This window comes from Nerophis lumbriciformis, linkage group LG07 (genome assembly GCF_033978685.3).
Source record: "Nerophis lumbriciformis linkage group LG07, RoL_Nlum_v2.1, whole genome shotgun sequence".
Taxonomy (NCBI): Eukaryota; Metazoa; Chordata; class Actinopteri; order Syngnathiformes; family Syngnathidae; genus Nerophis; species Nerophis lumbriciformis.
In genome coordinates, this window is record NC_084554.2 from 6,287,921 (window position 1) to 6,310,000 (window position 22,080).

The 22,080-nt window shown below is 36.2% G+C and overlaps 1 protein-coding gene across 1 annotated transcript in view; it reads left to right on the top strand.

Moving 5' to 3' along the window:
• The first annotated feature begins 3,710 nt into the window (after positions 1–3,710).
• Positions 3,711–22,080, top strand: part of LOC133609160 (class I histocompatibility antigen, F10 alpha chain-like) — a 28,772-nt gene continuing 10,402 nt past the window's right edge. Inside the window, exons 1-3 of the mRNA XM_072913579.1 lie at positions 3,711–3,887; positions 16,689–16,693; positions 21,140–21,180. Of these exons, the coding sequence (XP_072769680.1) occupies positions 3,711–3,887; positions 16,689–16,693; positions 21,140–21,180 (223 nt within the window). The remainder of the gene's footprint in view (positions 3,888–16,688; positions 16,694–21,139; positions 21,181–22,080) is intronic.

The following is a 22,080-nucleotide window of genomic DNA, read 5'->3' on the forward strand; positions in this document are numbered from 1 at the left end:
CGCACACAATGCTGTTTACACAAGAGCCCATATTACGCAGAAACGCTACAAACAGGAAATGACGTCTCAGACTAGATCGCCAAATTAAGAGCACAGGAAATCTAACATCTCAAAACTGCGTCAGAATAAGATAAGACTAAAACACGTTCTGACAGTGTGCTTTCCATTGGCGTTGCTAGGCCTATTTTAGGGGGGCTCAAGCCCCCCTATAATATTTGGTGTTAAAAAAATAAATAATAATAATAATTTTTTTTTTATTTTTTTTTTTTTTTTACAAATACATGCCGACATATTACATATTCATTATAAAGTGGCCCGAATATGAGTTTAAATAAATAATCATATAACCTGTCATTATTCACTCAGTTTCCCCTCACTTCATAGCGTAAGGTAGAGAGCCCCTTTCGTGCGTCAGTATCCAATCCATTGCACTTGTTCATATAGAAAATGCCAACATCACTCAAATTCCAGTCCGCATTTTCTCTGCGACCTTGCTTGCGGTCCTGCAGGTGTACGAAGCACATTAGCACACAGCACTGCAGAACAAGAACGTGAAGGGATGCAAAATGGACATAAGAAACTTTTTCAAGAAAGTAAGTATTCATCACTGCTTGTATTCAAATCTATAAGCTCCACTTTACACCAGGTCTGTGTTTGACAAAAAGTTACATTCCCACTCTAAAACAATGCTGCTACTTAGTTAGCTAGTTAGCCTGAAATGCATCATGAAGGTCCTGGTTATTTATAAAGTTAAATGTGCACTCTTTTTTTACCATTTGCTATCTTTGGGGTTACTTTCTTCTGGAGCATCAGCTGTGTTTCTCACTTTACACATGGAGGAGAACAGGAGCTGAGCTCATTCACGTACGACTATCATCAGTAGATAATAATAATAATTACTCCACAACCCCTATTGACCTGTAGGAGTCACGTCAGAGGAGCACATAAAGTGAGAGGGGAGAGGCCTCTCCTGGAAAGGTGAGTAGGAGAATAATGATACATATAAATAAATATTAAAACATTTTTTTTTTTTTAATGGCTTATCGATAAGCCATTTGTTTTATTTATTTCTGGGTGGATCATGTTGACTATTGGTCCTCCTAATTGTCAATCATTCTGGTGATGTTACCTTATTGCAGTGAATATATATATATATATATATATATATATATATATATATATATATATATATATACGGTATATATATATATATATATATATATATATATGTATATATATATATATATATATATATGTGTGTGTGTGAAAGACTTAATATGTATTTATATATATATATATATATATATATATATATATATATATATATATATATATATATATATATATATATATATATATATATATATATATATATATATACAAGAAAAACCCAGACACCATCTTTGTAGTCATTTTTCTCCTGCGTGGACTTCCGTCTTCCTTTACAATGAGTGAAGCTGCACGAAACCTTGTGTCTGCAATTGTAAATAATTTAGTTTTTAAGTTTTGTGTTTCTTGTAGAATCCATATAAAGTAATGTACATTAGCCTATTGTTAAAATAATGACAGAAGCATCATTAAATATATTTGTTTTATTGTATTGTTACATTAATAGCTGTTGTATTGTTATAGGATGGCTTGTTAAACATTTTATAGGATTTTCAGAGGGAGGAAAAACCAAGACATTTAATATAAAATGTAAAATGAATAAATACATAAAAAGAAAAAAAATGGTTAAAAGCCATCGTCCCGGAGAGCATTTAATTTTGTCCCGTTCTTTTTTTTTTACCGGCCCCGGGACGACGGGACTACGTTAATCTCAAGCCCTGGAAGTTACATTTTATTGTTTGCATTATTTGTTTCAGCATTGAAATTTGAAGATGGTCCCTCAGCTCTTTGACAGCTTTGGCTCTTTTTCAGATCAGCAGACGGACTCTAAGTCTTCTTATTTACAGTATATATAAACGTTTGTCATTTCTATTCAGACTTCCATATATTTAATTTCCTTAACGACTTGCCATAACATATATATATATATATATATATATATATATATATATATATATATATATATATATATATATATATATATATATATATATATATATATATATATATATATATAATATACAAGCCAAATTATCTCGATCCAGATATTACTTTAATTCAAGTAATTAAGTAATATTTCCAGGGCTTGAATTTACAACCATTTTAGTCACATATGTGCCCAAAATGTAATCTGTGCAACTTCAAAATATTTGGGCACAAACAATTATTGTATTGTGAGCGAAAGTGGTGGCATTAGCCTCTATGTTGTGAAGTAATAACATAGAGGCTAATGCCATGACTTTCATTGTGTTTCAGTGTATCTTGAAGGATCATGCAAGTAATTGTTTCTTGTTGATGCTGTAAACAAAATGTCACTGTGCAAACCCATGTTTGTTGTTGTACTGAAGCCCCCCCTGTCCTTAAAAGCTAGTGACGCCCCTGGGAACACATACAAATAATGATTAGGATACATTTAGGCAATATAATATGCAATAATACAACAGGATATGTATAATATTATATATAATATAATATACTCTACAATGTGTTATAAAACAAATATACAAACAAATGTACATGGACTATTAAAGCAGTCCATAAGAGATGAATGGAGAATAAGCACTGTTGATTTAGACAGTGATTTAAACGTGGTCTGCGTCGCCCTCTCGTGGTAGGATAGGGTAACTACTGTGTAACAAGAAGTATTAACAGGGCGAAAGTTGAGCTGGCGAATTACGTCGTCAAGCAGAAACATTGTTGCAAACAAACACTCGTTTAAGGCTACATCTAACACATTATAGGCATTTTAGCATTAATAACCGTGCTATATTCGACGTATACTTACATTTTAGTCAGGAACGCACACAATGCTGTTTACACAAGAGCCCATATTACGCAGAAACGCTACAAACAGGAAATGACGTCTCAGACTAGATCATCGCCAAATTATGAGCACAGAAAATTTAACATCTCAAAACTGCGTCAGAATAAGACTAAAACACTTTCTGACAGTGTGCTTTCTCCAAGATATTCACCATATGAGTTCATTAATGCACTTCAAACTCCTTGCCCTGCAGCTTGAATTCTGCCATGGCCAAGCTCTCTTCATTGTAGGCTGTTAGAGACCTCCCTCTGTATCATTTATTATCCTTCTTTTTTTATTTTTTGTCATAAAAAAATACAATCATGTGTGCTTACGGACTGTATCCCTGCAGACTGTATTGATCTATATTGATATATAATGTAGGAACCAGAAATATTAATAACATAAAGAAACAACCCTTTTGTGTAGATGGGGGAGGTTTTTTGGGTTGGTGCACTAATTGTAAGTGTATCTTGTGTTTTTTATGATGATTTAATAATACAAATATATATATATATATTTGTTTTATTTTATTTATTTCAATTTCTTGTGCGGCCCGGTACCAATCGATCCACAGCCCGGTGGTTGGGGACCACTGATGTAGAGCACGGCTGTCAAAGCCAAGACCCGGGGGCCAACATTAAATTGCAGTAGCTCGTCGCATTGGCGGTGGAGATTGAGAATCGCCTCATTGACTGGGAGAGAGAGAGATTCCGACGGCAAGGACTTCGCACCTCGACGTATAGTGGGCGTGGCCATGGAGCTCGTCAAACAACGTCCGCACCGATACCCGTTGTCGATGCCTTGCCGATATCACGGGAGGAGGAACCCATGCAGCTTGGAGGGAATCGTCTCTCTCAAGCAGAGAGAGATCGTCGCCTTCGTCTTCTGCTTTGTCTATATTGCGGAAAAGCTGAGCATCGCATCTACCACTGTCCTCATCGTCCTGCACGCCGTCGCACTCAAGCGTCACCTCGTATAAATGTACTTTCATTTTGTTTTATGTCCATGTTTTCTAGCTAGCAACGTTAGCTGTGGTTATGGTGTTAGTTTATTTCCAGGATTTGTTGCCACTATCTTAATAATTCCAGCAGGGGTCACTGTAGGCCCTCTTTTACTTCCTGTTGTGTTTCTTTCTGCAACTGCCTTCTGGACTTTGGATTTATGGCTCTTTTTTAACAGTTTTTTTATTTTCAGCAACAAAATAATTGCTTGTAGCTGTCATTAGATGAGGATCAGAATCATTTCAATGTACACAAACAAATAGTGTATTGGAGGACAATCATTACACAAACCTCCCTAATTGTTATAAAGCACACTGTTTGTATCAAACATGCTTCACTGATTCGAGTATTTGGTGAGCGCCGTTTTGTCCTACTAATTTTGGTGGTCCTTGAACTCACCGTAGTTTGTTTACATGTATAACTTTCTCCGACTTTCTAGGACGTGTTTTATGCCAATTATTTTTCTGTCTCATTTTGTCCACCAAACTTTTAAGGTTGTGCATGAATGCACAAAGGTGAGTTTTGTTGATGTTATTGACTTGTGTAGAGTGCTAATCAGACATATTTGGTCACTGCATGACTGCAAGCTAATCGATGCTAACATGCTATTTAGGCTAGCTACATGTACATATTTAGGGATGTCCGATAATGGCTTTTTGCCGATATCCGATATTGTCCAACTCTTTAATTACCGATACCAACCGATACCGATATATACAGTTGTGGAATTAACACATTATTATGCTTAATTTGGACAACCAGGTATGGTGAAGATAAGGTCCTTTTTTTTAAAATTAATAAAATAAAATAAAATAAATAAATTTAAAATATTTTCTTGAATATAAAAGAAAGTAAAACAATATAAAAACAGTTACATAGAAACTAGTAATTAATGAAAATGAGTCAAATTAACTATTAAAGGTTAGTACTATTAGTGGACCAGCAGCACGCACAATCATGTGTGCTTACGGACTGTATCCCTTGCAGACTGTATTGATATATATTGATATATAATGTAGGAACCAGAATATTAATAACAGAAAGAAAAAACCCTTTTGTGTGAATGAGTGTAAATGGGGGAGGGAGGTTTTTTGGGTTGGGGCTCTAATTGTAAGTGTATATTATGTTTTTTATGTTGATTTAATAAAAACAAAATTAAAAAAAACAAACGATAAAAAAAACGATACCGATAATTTTCGATATTACATTTTAAAGCATTTATAGGCCGAGAATATCGGCAGGCCGATATTATCGGACATCTCTATACATATTGCATCATTATGCCTCATTTGTAGCTATATTTGAGGTAATTTAGTTTCCTTTAAGTCTTCTTAATTCAGTTTATATCTCATGACACACTATATGTAATCCATCCATCCATTTTCTACCGCTTATTCCCTTTGGGGTCGCGGGGGGCGCTGGAGCCTATCTCAGCTACAATCGTGTAATATGGCTTTTAATTTTTTGCGGCTCCAGACAGATTTGTTTTTGTATTTTTGGTCCAATATGGCTCCTTCAACATTTTGGGTTGCCGACCCCTGGTCTAAGGGAACACATACAAATAATGATTAGGATACATTTAGGCAATATAATATGCAATAATACAACAGGATATGTACAATATTATATATAATATAATATACTCTACAATGTGTTATAAAACAAATATACAAACAAATGTACATGGACTATTAAAGCAGTCCATAAGAGATGAATGGAGAATAAGCACTGTTGATTTAGACAGTGATTTAAACGTGGTCTGTGTCGCCCTCTAGTGGTAGGATAGGGTAACTACTGTGTAACAAGAAGTATTAACAGGGCGAAAGTTGAGCTGGCAAATTACGTCGTCAATCAGAAACATTGTTGCAAACAAACACTCGTTTAAGGCTACATCTAACACATTATAGGCATTTTAGCATTAATAACCGTGCTATATTCGACGTATACTTACATTTTAGTCAGGAACGCACACAATGCTGTTTACACAAGAGTCCATATTACGCAGAAACGCTACAAACAGGAAATGACGTCTCAGACTATATCGCCAAATTAAGAGCAGAGGAAATCTAACATCTCAAAACTGCGTCAGAATAACATAAGACTAAAACACTTTCTGACAGTGTGCTTTCTCCAAGATATTCACCATATGAGTTCATTAATGCACTTCAAACTCTTTGCCCTGCAGCTTGAATTCTGCCATGGCCAAGCTCTCTTCATTGTAGGCTGTTAGAGACCTCCCTCTGTATCATTTATTATCCTTCATTTTTTTTTTTTTTTTTTTTTTTTACATTTTTTTGTCATAAAAAAATGCAATCATGTGTGCTTACGGACTGTATCCCTTGCAGACTGTATTGATATATAATGTAGGAACGACAATATTAATAACAGAAAGAAACAACCCTTTTGTGTGAATGAGTGTGAATGGGGGAGGGAGTTTTTTTGTGTTAGTGCACTAATTGTAAGTGTATCTTGTGTTTTTTATGTTGATTTAATAATAAAAGCATATATATGTAACTGCTGTGTACCCGTCCCGCCAAGAACCCACACACAGGCTGGATTGGGTGATGTGGTTCTTTACTGGTAGCTGCAATGAGTGATCAGAACGCACATACACACAATATGTGTTTAACACCTCTGCTGATTTCGATGTCATTAGCAGAGCACAGGAAGTCTGCTCAAGTACATAACATTTTCATATTTTTACAATTACATGAAATGCAATTACAGATGTGACTTAATACAATGGTTTTTAACAGTATACTTAATTTTTTCGTGTGTGATCGTATAGTGGTTTTAACTTGCTTTTATCTTTACTGGTATTACAATTAATTCAATAAAACATATTTTTAACTTGGTTTTTAACCAACATCATCCTTTTTTAAATATTTATGAAATAGAAAATAAAAAAATAAAAAAATACAATACATGACACAAATAACTAAATGGACTTTTAGCACCCTCTGGTGGTGACTAGCGAATATGACAGACCACGTTGTTCGCATGTTAAAATGGCGAACAATACAAATTGAAATATGAACGTCTTGACACGTAAAACGCACATAGTGCAACAATTATTACCTGCAATGAGTGATCAGAACGCACATACCAGAGGTGTGGACTCGAGTCACATGACTTGGACTCGAGTCAGACTCGAGTCATGAATTTGATGACTTTAGACTCGACTTGACCAAATGTAAAGAGACTTGCAACTCGACTTAGACTTTAACATCAATGACTTGTGACTTCACTTGGACTTGAGCCTTTTGACTTGACATGACTTGACATGACTTGCCACTTTCCCCAAAATCCAAATCTTAAAAAGTTATTTGGGAGCGCTCCGTATTTTTCATTTTCTTCGTCTGTCTCTCAGCGTGTTGATCCTGCCAGCTGGTGTGCTGTCAGTACAACAGCCAATCAAAGTAGATCTACGTTGTTTTCATCACGCAGCATTCATCCAATCAAATTGCAGTACAACCACTGACCAAGAGTTGGTCCAACAACGTGCCAGTGATAAACAATTATGCCAAAGTTGGTTTCGTTCGGGTATAAAAACTACGACTTGGTCAACAAAAAACGAATTGCCGTATGCAAATCACGCAGTTCAAATATTACAGACGGAGACGCAACAACTTCCAACTTCGTTCGACATTTGAAGTTGCACAAAGAAGGGTAAGTTTTGAATGTAAGATAACGTTTATTGGCTATGTAACGTGACTTTTATTTGCTGTGTAGTTAAATCAGTGAGGCTGCAAACTCACTGCTAACATTATAACCGTAGACATCTTATAAGTAAACGCAACATGGAGCGCTACTGCCTACTGGCGCAGACGAGGCGCGTGGCCGCCATCTTGGAGTGGTGATCAGTGCAATTCATTTGGCAGGAGCAATGAACTGTCAGCGCATTTAATTAATTTTACCTCACTGAATACCACTGATTTTCACCCCCTTTTTTGTCATACGTGTAGCTATGATAACAGACACATGTTTTGGCGTGTTTTATTATTCATAGTTTGCTTATCAGTAATATAATATTCTTATACGCTATAAGTGACCAGACGTCCGAGATCAAAACTGGGAATATAATCCCAGAGAAGGGGGAAAAAACGGTAAACTATTTTTAAATTGAAGAAACAATATGATTAGGTTATATATACATGTGTATATCCTACATAAACAATGTATGAATACATTAGATATCTATATATCTTAGGGACCTATAGACTGTATCTCTGTTGCTGCAGCAGCAGAGAGTTAATTCTGTCTTGACACTTTGTATTGATATTTTCTATTACATTCTTCCCTTAAATGATAATGTTTGCAGTGATTGTTTTATATGTATTATTTTATGTAAGTCGCTTTGGATAAAAGCGTCTGCCATATACTTAAACATATATAAACACCTGAAAGTCCTCATATCAACTAAAACCACCAATCTGTTTCACTGGATTCAGAATAAAACCAAATTCTGTTTTACCCAACAATGTTAGTATTTGAATATTGTTACTTGAAGACTTATTCCTGGTTACAATTATACTGTTAAGAAAGTATTGTCTTATACTTTGCCTAAAATGAGAATGCATCATAATCAGTGGCGGCTGGTGAATTTTGTTTTAGGTGGGGCTGAAAGTTTGTAAACCAAACCCCTGTAGGGGCGTCATCCTCCCCCAGAAGATTTATTTGTGATTTTCACATACAAATATTGAAGATCTTTGATCCTTCTCAACTCTGTGGTAATATTATTTTCATAAGATACAACCAATAGTACGTTAATGTTAAATCTTACTTGTGAAAAGTAATCCCCCGATTCCTATTTTCAACAGTCCGCTCATTTGAGCAGGAAAACGCTGAACACCAGCCCGGCATCTTTGTTTTCTACCTGTCAACTGTCAGTTTAGGCTGCTCGCCGGCTCCTCATCACCACTTCAAGATGGCGGCCAAATTGCTCACGTCACAGCAACCAACTACTTATAAGATGTCTATGGTTATAACGTCATTGCAAAAACGGCAATCTGTTGCGTCCACTGCAGTTTGCTACCTTATTCATACTTTTTGTCAAGTGATTTTTTTTTAAGCAGGGTTGCATGAGGTACCTACACATAACGTTACGTTAGTCAATGTATCACACACAGTAACATTACGTTAGTCAATGTATCACACACAGTAACATTACGTTAGTCAATGTATCACACACAGTAACATTACGTTAGTCAATGTATCACACACAGTAACGTAACGTTAGACGGTGGTCAGCAGCACCGCGTATTTTAGCCACCTACAAAAAGACAAACATAGTCAAATAAAGGTCAGTTAAAATGTATACTATATTAAGAATATGTGTACATTTTGCATAGGGTCCTGACATCTAAAAAGTACAACTCTGTTCATTGTTATGTTCATATATTTGTTATGTTTTTCATGTGTACGCACACATAAACACACATACAGTATGAGATGAGATCAATGAGATAAGGTAAGAGCAGGATATAAACTGCTGTGGAACTAGTTACAATGCAATATGCCATTGAAATACAATGTTAACACTTTTGTGCAAATAAGTACAGTTGCACTTGTTTTTTTCAAATGTGTTTATTCTGTAGAGGAATGAGTTACATGTTTAAAATGACTGGTTAATAGTGCTATTTTGAAGTGCAATGTCAGCACTATCTTTTTCCCTGCAATTTCAAATGCACTTGTTTTAATAAATAAATACAGCGTTTTAAAAGCATACACAATCTGTGTTAATATATTAGTCTGTGGTTAAACGACTTGAAAGGACTCGAAACTCAAAATGCAGGACTTGGGACTTGACTTGAGACTTTCCAGTCTTGACTTTGGACTTGACTCGGACTTGCCCTGTCTTGACTCGGGACTTGACTCGGACTTGAGGGCAAAGACTTGAGACTTACTTGTGACTTGCAAAGTAATGACTTGGTCCCACCTCTGGCACATACACACAATATGTGGTTAACACCTCTGCTGATTTCGATGTCTACAGGGGGAAAATAATATCGACTTCAGTGCAAAATAGTAATACATCTGACGTGAGCAACAACCAATTCAAAACGAAAATTCCACAATATCCAAAATTATCTTACAATAAATCTCACGTTAGCTTTAGTGTAATATATAATATTTTGCAGAGCAATATCAGAACGTGGATTACCATCAGCAGAGTACAGGAAGTCTACTAATAGCTTCCGGTTTTCAGCAACAAAATAATTGCGTGTAGCTGTCATTAGATGAGTTCATTAATGCACTTCAAACTCCTTGCCCTGCAGCTTGAATTCTGCCATGGCCAAGCTCTCTTCATTGTAGGCTGTAAGAGACCTCCCTCTGTATCATTTATTATCCTTTATTTATTTTTTTAAACTTTTTTTTTTGTCATAAAAAAATACAATCATGTGTGCTTACGGACTGTATCCCTTGCAGACTGTATTGATATATAATGTAGGAACCACAATATTAATAACAGAAAGAAACAACCCTTTTGTGTGAATGGGGGAGGAAGGTTTTTTGTGTTGGTGCACTAATTGTAAGTGTATCTTGTGTTTTTTATGTTGATTTAATAATAAAAGCATATTTATGTAACTGCTGTGTACCCGTCCCGCCAAGAACCCACACACAGGCTGGATTGGGTGATGTGGTTCTTTACTGGTAGCTGCAATGAGTGATCAGAACGCACATACACACAATATGTGGTTAACACCTCTGCTGATTTCGATGTCATTAGCAGAGTACAGGAAGTCTGCTCAAGTACATAACATTTTCATATTTTTACAATTACATGAAATGCAATTACAGATGTGACTTAATACAATGGTTTTTAACAGTATACTTTTTTCGTGTGTGATCGTATAGTGGTTTTAACTTGCTTTTATCTTTACTGGTATTACAATTAATTCAATAAAACATATTTTTAACTTGGTTTTTAACCAACATCATCCTTTTTTAAATATTTATGAAATAGAAAATAGAAAAATACAAAATACAATACATGACACAAATAACTAAATGGACTTTTAGCACCCTCTGGTGGTGACTAGCGAATATGACAGACCACGTTGTTCGCATGTTAAAATGGCGAACAATACAAATTGAAATATGAACGTCTTGACACGTAAAACGCACATAGTGCAACAATTATTACCTGCAATGAGTGATCAGAACGCACATACACACAATATGTGGTTAACACCTCTGCTGATTTCGATGTCTACAGGGGGAAAATAATATCGACTTCAGTGCAAAATAGTAATACATCTGACGTGAGCAACAACCAATTCAAAACGAAAATTCCACAATATCCAAAATTATCTTACAATAAATCTCACGTTAGCTTTAGTGTAATATATAATATTTTGCAGAGCAATATCAGAACGTGGATTACCATCAGCAGAGTACAGGAAGTCTACTAATAGCTTCCGGTTTTCAGCAACAAAATAATTGCATGTAGCTGTCATTAGATGAGGATCAGAATCATTTCAATGTACACAAACAAATAGTGTATTGGTAAGAATGACTCTAAAATATTGGACATAATTGTATATGTATGTTTTTACTGTAAATCCTCCTTAAGGTGGTCACATATCCCCATGCTGTAACTGTGAAATCAATATTTATTATTTTTTTCCCTAATTTAAAGAATTTAGCCGAATTGTAATAATATAAATACCAATACACTGAACAAGTAAGAATAAAATGTGTTTATATGTGCATGAACGTGTGAATAAAAGTTAGGACAGAATAAAAAGAAGGCAGAGATTAATTCATTGATTAATATACTAAGTCATTAAGTAGCAAGGCACAGGATTCAGTTTAAATGCTGTAACAGTATGTGACAAAAGTTACATTTAGTCGTCAACGCACACAAGGCTGGCTGCCACCATTGATTGAAACCGGCTATTCTGACAAAGACGTGCTTTAAAGGGGAAATGACGTCACAGATTGACCTATCAACTTAAAGACACAGGAACATTACAAAACTGGTTAAAGACACACAATAGGCTTTTGTACACACACAAAAATATGTTTTTATTAATTATTTCTTTTCATTTATATATATTTTAATGTTAGAGCTTTCTACTTTTTCAGATTACATTTTTATTTTTTACAGTTTCATTTAATTTTTCCAATTTGCGCATCTTTTTCAGATTCAAATCTGTTAAGTTTTTTTCCAGGTTCCGACATTGGCCCTTTTTTTTTTTTACATAATATTGGATATGGAGAACATTCAAACACTCCATTTGAATATAAAATATTGACATTCAATGATTTGGTGCTTTTTCAAACTGTCAAAATGAAGTACAAAGAAAACTAAGCAAAAAAGTACAACAATTCTTCACAAAAATGAAGATAAATATAACCTCAGAGAAAAATGTCATCTAAAAAAAATTGCGATTTTGATATTCACAAGACTTTATTCAGCCATTCAAAAACAGAGAGAAAACGTATTTTTCAATACAAAAATAAAGTTATAGACATTGTAAAACCATTCTATGTGCACATGTTTGGTGCATCGTATGCTAAGTTCAGTTGTGTTTGGGTCAATTGAGAGATAATTAGTCTCGTTGACGGCGTTTACATTCACGTGTAGTTTTTTTAACGTCATTGCAACTGCGATGGCGGAGTTTGGCCTTTAGATGGCGACAGAGACCACATAATCGCCATGTATGGCTCTGAAGCTTAGAAACTTGTTTGAAGTTCATGCATAGTTAAATGCAGTATATATGTTGTTATTATGCACACCTTTATATTATATTATGTTATATTATGTATGCATATACATGTATATTACTGCCTATTAATGCGTATATGATTGGATTGTAATTTTTCCTCTTTTCTCTATTTGTTTAGACCACACACACACACACACACACACACACACACACACACACACACACACACACACACACACACACACACACACACACACACACACACACACACACACACACACTCACCACACACAACCACACGCATTCACATCTACCTTTCAGCAATAAAGATGATTAAAGGATTCTCTGGCCGGAATCTGTCCATTGTGTCCCAACTCTAAAATAACTACTATCCCTTCCTTACAATATGTATAATATTATATATAATATAATATACTCTACAATGTGTTATAAAACAAATATACAAACAAATGTACATGGACTATTAAAGCAGTCCATAAGAGATGAATGGAGAATAAGCACTGTTGATTTAGACAGTGATTTAAACGTGGTCTGTGTCGCCCTCTAGTGGTAGGATAGGGTAACTACTGTGTAACAAGAAGTACTAACAGGGCGAAAGTTGAGCTGGCGAATTATGTCGTCAAGCAGAAACATTGTTGCAAACAAACACTCGTTTAAGGCTACATCCAACACATTATAGGCATTTTAGCATTAATAACCGTGCTATATTCGACGTATACTTACATTTTAGTCAGGAACGCACACAATGCTGTTTACACAAGAGCCCATATTACGCAGAAACGCTACAAACAGGAAATGACGTCTCAGACTAGATCGCCAAATTAAGAGCACAGGAAATCTAACATCTCAAAATTGCGTCAGAATAAGATAAGACTAAAACACTTTCTGACAGTGTGCTTTCTCCAAGATATTCACCATATGACTTCATTAATGCACTTCAAACTCCTTGCCCTGCAGCTTGAATTCTGCCATGGCCAAGCTCTCTTCATTGTAGGCTGTTAGAGACCTCCCTCTGTATCATTTATTATCCTTCTTTTTTTTTGTCATAAAAAAATACAATCATGTGTTCTTACGGACTGTATCCCTTGCAGACTGTATTGATATATAATGTAGGAACCACAATATTAATAACAGAAAGAAACAACCCTTTTGTGTGAATGAGTGTGAATGGGGGAGGGAGGTTTTTTGTGTTGGTGCACTAATTGTAAGTGTATCTTGTGTTTTTTATGTTGATTTAATAATAAAAGCATATATATGTAACTGCTGTGTACCCGTCCCGCCAAGAACCCACACACAGGCTGGATTGGGTGATGTGGTTCTTTACTGGTAGCTGCAATGAGTGATCAGAACGCACATACACACAATATGTGGTTAACACCTCTGTTGATTTCGATGTCATTAGCAGAGTACAGGAAGTCTGCTCAAGTACATAACATTTTCATATTTTTACAATTACAGATGTGACTTAATACAGTGGTTTTTAACAGTATACTTTGTTCGTGTGTGATCGTATAGTGGCTTTAACTTGCTTTTATCTTTACTGGTATTACAATTAATTCAATACAACATATTTTTAACTTGGTTTTTAACCAACATCATCCTTTTTTAAATATTTATGAAATAGAAAATAAAAAAATACAAAATACAATACATGATACAAATAACTAAATGGACTTTTAGCACCCTCTGGTGGTGACTAGCGAATATGACAGACCACGTTGTTCGCATGTTAAAATGGCGAACAATACAAATTTAAATATGAACGTCTTGACACGTAAAACGCACATAGTGCAACAATTATTACCTGCAATGAGTGATCAGAACGCACATACACACAATGTGTGGTTAACACCTCTGCTGATTTCGATGTCTACAGGGGGAAAATAATATCGACTTCAGTGCAAAATAGTAATACATCTGACGTGAGCAACAACCAATTCAAAACGAAAATTCCACAACGTAGCATTTCAACTGCTATTAAATAACTGTATCTTACAATAAGTCTCAAGCTTTAGTGTAATATATAATATTTTGCAGAGCAATATCAGAACGTGGATTACCATCAGCAGAGTACAGGAAGTCTACTAATAGCTTCCGGCTATGGTTATGGTGTTAGTTTATTTCCAGGATTTGTTGCCACTATCTTAATAATTCCAGCAGGGGTCACTGTAGGCCCTCTTTTACTTCCTGTTGTGTTTCTTTCTGCAACTGCCTTCTGGACATTGGATTTATGGCTCTTTGTTAACCCTTTTTTTCTTTTCAGCAACAAAATAATTGCTTGTAGCTGTCATTAGATGAGAATCAGAATCATTTCAATGTACACAAACAAATAGTGTATTGGTAAGAATGACTCTAAAATATTGGAAATAATTGTATATGTATGTTTTTACTGTAAATCCTCCTTAAGGTGGTCACATATCCCCATGCTGTAACTGTGAAATCAATATTTATCATGTTTTCCCTAATTTAAAGAATTTAGCCGAATTGTAATAATATAGATACAAATACACTGAACAAGTAAGAATAAAATGTGTTTATATGTGCATGAACGTGTGAATAAAAGTTAGGACAGAATAAAAAGAGGGCAGAGATTAATTCATTGATTAATATACTAAGTCATTAATGTCTCACATAGAATGGTTTTACAATGTCTATAACTTTATTTTTGTATTGAAAAATATGTTTTCTCTCTGTTTTTGAAGGGCTGAATAAAGTCTTGTCAATATCAAAATCGCCATTTTTTTTAGATGACATTTTTCTCTGAGGTTATATTTATCTTCATTTTTGTGAAGAATTGTTGTACCTTTTTGCTTAGTTTTCTTTGTACATCATTTTGACTGTTTGAAAAAGCACCAAATCATTGAATTAAATATGTTATATTCAAATGGAGTGTTTGAATGTTCTCTATATCCAATATTAAGTAAAAAAAAAAAAAAAAAAAAAAAAAAAAAAGGGCCAATGTGGGAACCTGGAAAAAAACAAAACAGATTTGAATCTGAAAAAGATGCAAAACTTGGAAAAATTAAATGAAACTGTAAAAAATACAAAATAAATATGATTAAAAACGATTTTAAAGGGTAAAACTAATTAAAACAATAAACAGAAATCAATGTTTTAAAAACACAGAGGACAACAGAGGACCACACAACTCACATAGTGTTAAAAGCCAGAGAATAAAAGTGGATCTTAAGACGAGACTTAAAACAGTCCACTGTGGGAGCAGTTTGAACATGGAGGGGCAGAGTGTTCCAGAGCTTAGGGCCGACCACAGAGAAGGCCCTGTCTCCCCTGGTTTTAAGTCTGGTCTTGGGCACCACGAGCTGGAGCTGGCTCTCGGACCTCAGAAACGCGCGCAGGAGTGTACATTTGGATGAGGTCCGAGATATACTGAGGTGCCAGTCCATGTAAAGCAGGGGTGTCCAAACTTTTTCCACTGAGGGCCACACACTGAAAAATCAAAGCAAGCGGGGGCCATTTATTTTAAGAACCAATACAATATATGTATAAAAAATATACATTTAGGCCTCCACTCGGGCTTGATCCCGGGGACCCCAAAAGGTTTTTCTCAAAAAAATATTAAAAATGTGTCATTATTCAGTATTATTATTTGTATTATTATTCAAGTTTTAAATCTCTAGATCAACATTAGGTCTATCTGTCAATATAAAGTTTTTAAAGATGTAAGTTGTATGCTCTTTTTGTCAAAGAAAACCATGTTTTTTTATGGAAAAAACACAAAATATGCAATATTTTCACCCAATAAAATTTTTAAGTGGAATATTTGAGATTATATAATAATTGGAGCCTTAAAAAGGTCAATAACACCATTGATTTTAATTCATTATTATATTTTGAGCAATGACACTTAAAAACAAATCACACTAAAATGATTGGGGATCCAAAAGGGTCCTACTCATTAAAGTGTTACAAAATAAATTATAATTTTTTTTTACTGTTTACATTTAACACAATAGTCTCGAGATCAACTTCAGATCTATCCGTCAATTATAGGTTTTATCGTTGTTTATGTTTTTTGTTTGTTTGGCGGCAAACTTGTCACACCTGTTGTCTTGTCAGGTCAGGTGATTTCCCAGAAAAGCCACGCAGACATTTACCTGACGTGGCCACAAGTGGCGCTTGTAGAAGATTTCTTGTCAGTTGACTGCTGCCACTTTTCAGCAATAGCGCCACCAGGGGGTGCACTGCAAAAACTGAAATCTAAGTAAGATGAAATATCTCAAATAAGGGTGATATTTGCTTATTTTCTGTCTGATAAGATCATTCTTCTCACTAAGCAGATTTTATGTGTTTTACTTGTTTTAAGTGTTTTGGTCCTAAATGATCTCAGTAAGATATTACAGCTTGTTGCTGAGATTTGATGACCTATATTGAGTAAAACATGCTTGAAACTAGAATATCAAGTGTTGCAAAGCTGTGTCATCAACACTCACAAGTATAAAACTACTTTTTTAAAGTAATCATTTCTTATTTCAAGCATGAAATAAAAAAAAATCATGACTTTGACACAATTGTGTCTCATAATTAAAACAGACGACAGCCAAATGGACTTTGCTATTTTATTTTCAATGAAACAATAGAAAACACGTACTCATATAGTAGTACAGTTGGCACAGTACAGTAAACTGACAGTTAATATTTAAACATTTCACATTTCTAACAATTTTGAACAGAAATAGTTCATGCACATTCAGACAAATTCTTCAAAATGACAATTAAAAACATTTTGGCCGGGGGCCGGGCTGTATATATGTGCACTAATTGACTGAAAGAGCACGCACTTGGCGCGATGATGTCATGTTATGGATGGAAAATTGCATTTTTAGACAATATGATTTGCCTGAGCGGCTAGGAGACCCCGAGAGTAACAAGCGCTTGCCTTGTTTTCTTTCCATTAAGAACAATAAACTAGTTTTTAGTATAAGTTTGCTGGTTTCAAGAAATGTAATGCTGAGCGCATATCATTATGTCAAGATAATGGCACTAGCATTTACTTCATTTAAGAATATTTTTCAACATATTGAGCAAAAAGGTCTCTTTTTTTTTCTACCAAGAAAAGTGCACTTGTTATTAGTGAGAATATACTTATTTCAAGGTATTTTTGGCTTCCAGCAGGAGCTTAGTCTTCAGGTGGCACACCCAAGTTGCACAGGTGTGACAAAGTACAATCCTCTTCTCCAGGATGGAGTTGGACTCACAGGGCCTGATTTGTTAAAGGTTTGCGTGTACTAAAACAGGTGCAAACCTGATGGCACACGCAGAGCTGATCTACTAAACCTGTGCAAAGTGGATGGCGTCTCTTAAGTGAGCAGAATATGCAAAATAATATGCAGAATATATGCTGATCATTAAAACAGCCACGATACTGGGAGAAAATGCCAATATAATGATTTATCACGCCCAATATGATTTATCAACACTCATCGCTGTGGTGCCAGCACTATTTAGCTTTTATTTAGTAAGTGTGCACACTGACACTTCCACACACGGCTGCAGGATCAGTGCTTGTGCTCCACACACACACATTTGATACATATCCTCTTTTCAGCAACATTATTTTATAGCTGCTCAACGACTTCAGGGGCTAATTTAAAAAAAATTGATTGATACATTTTTGTGGACTTTATTATTTTTTAATGTTCTTTTTTTCAATATACAAACCCCAAAAGCAGTGAAGTTGTCTCGTTGTGTAAATGGTAAATAAAAAGAGAATACAACAAATCGTTTTCAACTTATATTCAATTGAATAGACTGCAAAGACAAGATACTAAGCGTTCAAACTGGAAAACTGTATTTTTTGCAACTATTAGCTCATTTGGAATTTGATGCCTGCAACATGTTTCAAAAAAGCTGGCACAAGTAGCAAAAAAGAGAAAGTTCAGGAATGCTCACACTTATTTGGAACATTCCACAGGTGAACAGGTTAATTAGGAACAGGTGGGTGCCATGATTGGGTATACAAGCAGCTTCCATGAAATGTTCAGTCATTCACATACACGGATGGGGTCACCACTTTGTCAACAAATGCCTGAGCAAATTGTTTAAGAACAACATTTCTCAACCAGCTATTGCAAGGAATTTAGGGATTTCAACATCTACGCTCCGTAATATCATCAAAAGACTCAGAGAATCTGGAGAAATCACTGCACTTAAGCAGCAAGGCTGAAAACCAACATTGAATCCCCACATGGGCTCAGGAACACTTCAGAAAACCACTGTCAGTAACTACAGTTGGTCGCTACATCTGTAAGTGCAAGTTAAAACTCTATAATGCAAAGCAAAAGCCAATTATCAACAACACCCAGAAACGCCGCCGGCTTCGCTGGGCCCGAGCTCATCTAAGATGGACTGATGCAAAGTGGAAAAGTGTTTGTGGTCTGACGAGTCCACATTTGAAATTGTTTGTGGAAACTGTGGACGTCGCGTCCTCCGGAACAAAGAGGAAAAGAACCATCCGGATTGTTCTCGGCGCAAAGTTAAAAAGCCAGCATGTGTGATGGTATGGTGGTGTATTAGTGCCCAAGGCATGGGTAACTTACACATCTGTGAAGGCACCATTATTGCTGAAAGGTACATTCAGGTTTTGGAGCAACATATGTTGCCATCCAAGCAACGTTATCATGGACGCCCCTGCTTATTTCAGCAAGACAATGCCAAGCCATGTGTTACAACAGCGTGGCTTCATAGTAAAAGAGTGTGGGTACTAGACTGGCCTGCCTGTAGTCCAGACCTGTCTCCCATTGAAAATCTATTTGAAAGTCTATTCAATTGAATATAAGTTGAACAGGATTTGCAAATTATTGTATTCTGTTTTTATTTAGGAATTACACAATGTGACAACTTCACTGGTTTGGGGTTTTGGATATTAATTATGAAATGTTGTTCCTAGATTACATACATGCTAATAAAAAAAACTTTGCAATGATGTATTTTACAGACAAAAAGTTACACACTTTATCCCATGCTTGTGCAACAGCACACATCTCATTGTGAAAAATGTGAATGTTTGAAGGGGAACAAAATGTGATCTCTGAAAGGTTTACATGTCTCACATTCTACACAGTAGGACACCCACCCAGACATACCACATACAGAATCACAATTAGAAACACTTTAATAATCCCCAAGGGGAAATACAGATTTTCAGCACAATCCCATTCAGGAGCAAACAAACATTACAGGGAGACAGAACAGGATCAAACATTACGGGGAGACAGAACAGGATCACTGATGGGTCTGCCAACTTCCAGCGCCTCTTAAAAAAAAGGTGAGAAACAGGTTGAAGCTGGGGGGTGAGAAAAAAAAAAATCAGTGTAACCTGGGCCCCTGGAGAGGGGGTCCAGACTGAGGCCAATGGGAAAAAAACCTCATAGCCATAGCACCCATAAGCATGTGTGTAAGAGGGAAACATCAAAGACCACAAAGGACATTGAAGACATTAAAAGAGCAGAGCTGATGCAACCAGCCACTTCTACACACAGCCTCAAAAGTAAAACAACAACAACAAAAAACAAACATATACACTCTGTGGTGTTCTACACATCGTCTGCTGGGGTGGGTGGAGCATGGCCAGAGACAGGAGCAGACCCAACAAAGCAACCAAGAGAGCCGACTCCACCCTCGGCCGCCCACTAACTCTCGGCCAGTGTCCTGGTCTGCATGGATGAGCGAGGATACGTCCAAGGAGACCGAGGTGTCCGATACCTGCTCATTCAGCCAAGACACTGTGAAGTTTGTCCTTCCCGGCGCTCAGCACCAGCTCCGCAGCCATGTCTCTTCATCCACATCTCCTCCAGTCTCTCCAAACGGACTCTGGTGTGGCAGAGACCCAGCAGCTGGTCTCCATGGCCAAAAGGCTCCCGGGAGGCAGATCCAGGAGTTCACAAAAAAGCACCGCAGAAGTCATGAAAGTGCCACCCCTTGTCACACAGCCCCAAAAGGCAAAAACAAGCCCACATGAAAAGAAGAGGGAAACATCCGGAACACAAAAGGATGACACAAGAGCACAGAGCTCCTGCCACCAGCAGCCACTACAGCGGCGCCATCTTGTACAGCTCATGAAAACAAGATATTTTTTATTTGAATTGTAATATAATAAAAATGACTGCTGTTAATTGATTATTATAATTCAACATTTGACTTGTTTTGTGTGGTTTGTAACATTAAAAACTGAGAATAGTGAGAGAGTTAAAGTAGTGAAACAATGAGTCTACTTGTTCATTCAATAATGTGTGTAAAATGAGCTTTGACAGGACGCAGGCTGGACTCTGGAGCCTACGTTAGCTGTCACCTGGCTGTGCTACACTCTGGACAAGTCACTAGTTCATTACAAAAAACAGTCGGCAGTTGATTGTAGAGCAAGGATGTGACTGTGCATGTGTGTTACACACATATCACTGTCGGACAAACATGTGCGCCCATTAGAGGCTGCATTGAATTGTATTGTGACACATTCAACTTCTACTCAGTAAGAAACATTGTTCTTAATAATTACTGAATCATGACCTTAGTTACCTTATCATGATGTGTTTCATGTGCTCTTGTAAAATGTGTCATTGAATAATAATACAGCATTTACATAATAATACTCTGACTTGGTTCATCATGAAAGAAAATGAAACAAATTGTGCATGACGCCAGGCATTGTCAAGAAGAGTAAAAAAGACAAAGATTGAAGGTGGCAATGAATGGGGTAGAGGGGCCCACAAAGATACTCTTTCAGAGGGACCACAATTCCCAGCAAGGGCCTTGACAAGCAATATTAAATAGATGATAAATAACTATGATATCAATAAATGTAACAATGTTATATAGCAAAGTAAAAGTTGTGTTTCTTATCTAAGTAAATGTAACTGGTTACTACTCACCTATGTGGATAAGTGTGTTCACTTTTGACAGCTACGACAAAATAAAAGTCAAAACATAATAAAAATGATTTATTTGTCATAAGAAACCATCTTTATCTTTCGTGACGGTCGCTGCGTTTAGAAACAAGCATGCAGTCAATGTTTGGCTTCACCGTGTCTAATTTCACTTTCACTTTCTTTGATATTGTGCCAGCAGAAGCGTCTGCCTCACACTTTTCCCCCACGTTCAGCACTTTGGCCACAGCCAGTCAATGGCATGAATGCTTTCTGCTGACTTTTTACTCAGAATGAAACTTCCTGATGCAACCCTGGCCGGGAATCCAACCCATGCGAGGCCGAAGCGTGTCCCGTTACTCCACCAGGGACGCCTCACGCTTGGGAGACATAATGGAGGAAATAAAAAGAAGTAGCCACTTTATGTCTATCAATCATTATTTGTATCGATGCTTTCTTGAGAGGACTACAATACCATCACTGATTGGATGTCATTACTTTCAACTCTAAATCTCACCTTCATTCCTCTTTCTTTCTTTTCTTTCCAAGTTTGGCGGCAAACTTGACACACCTTTTGTTTGTCAAGTCAC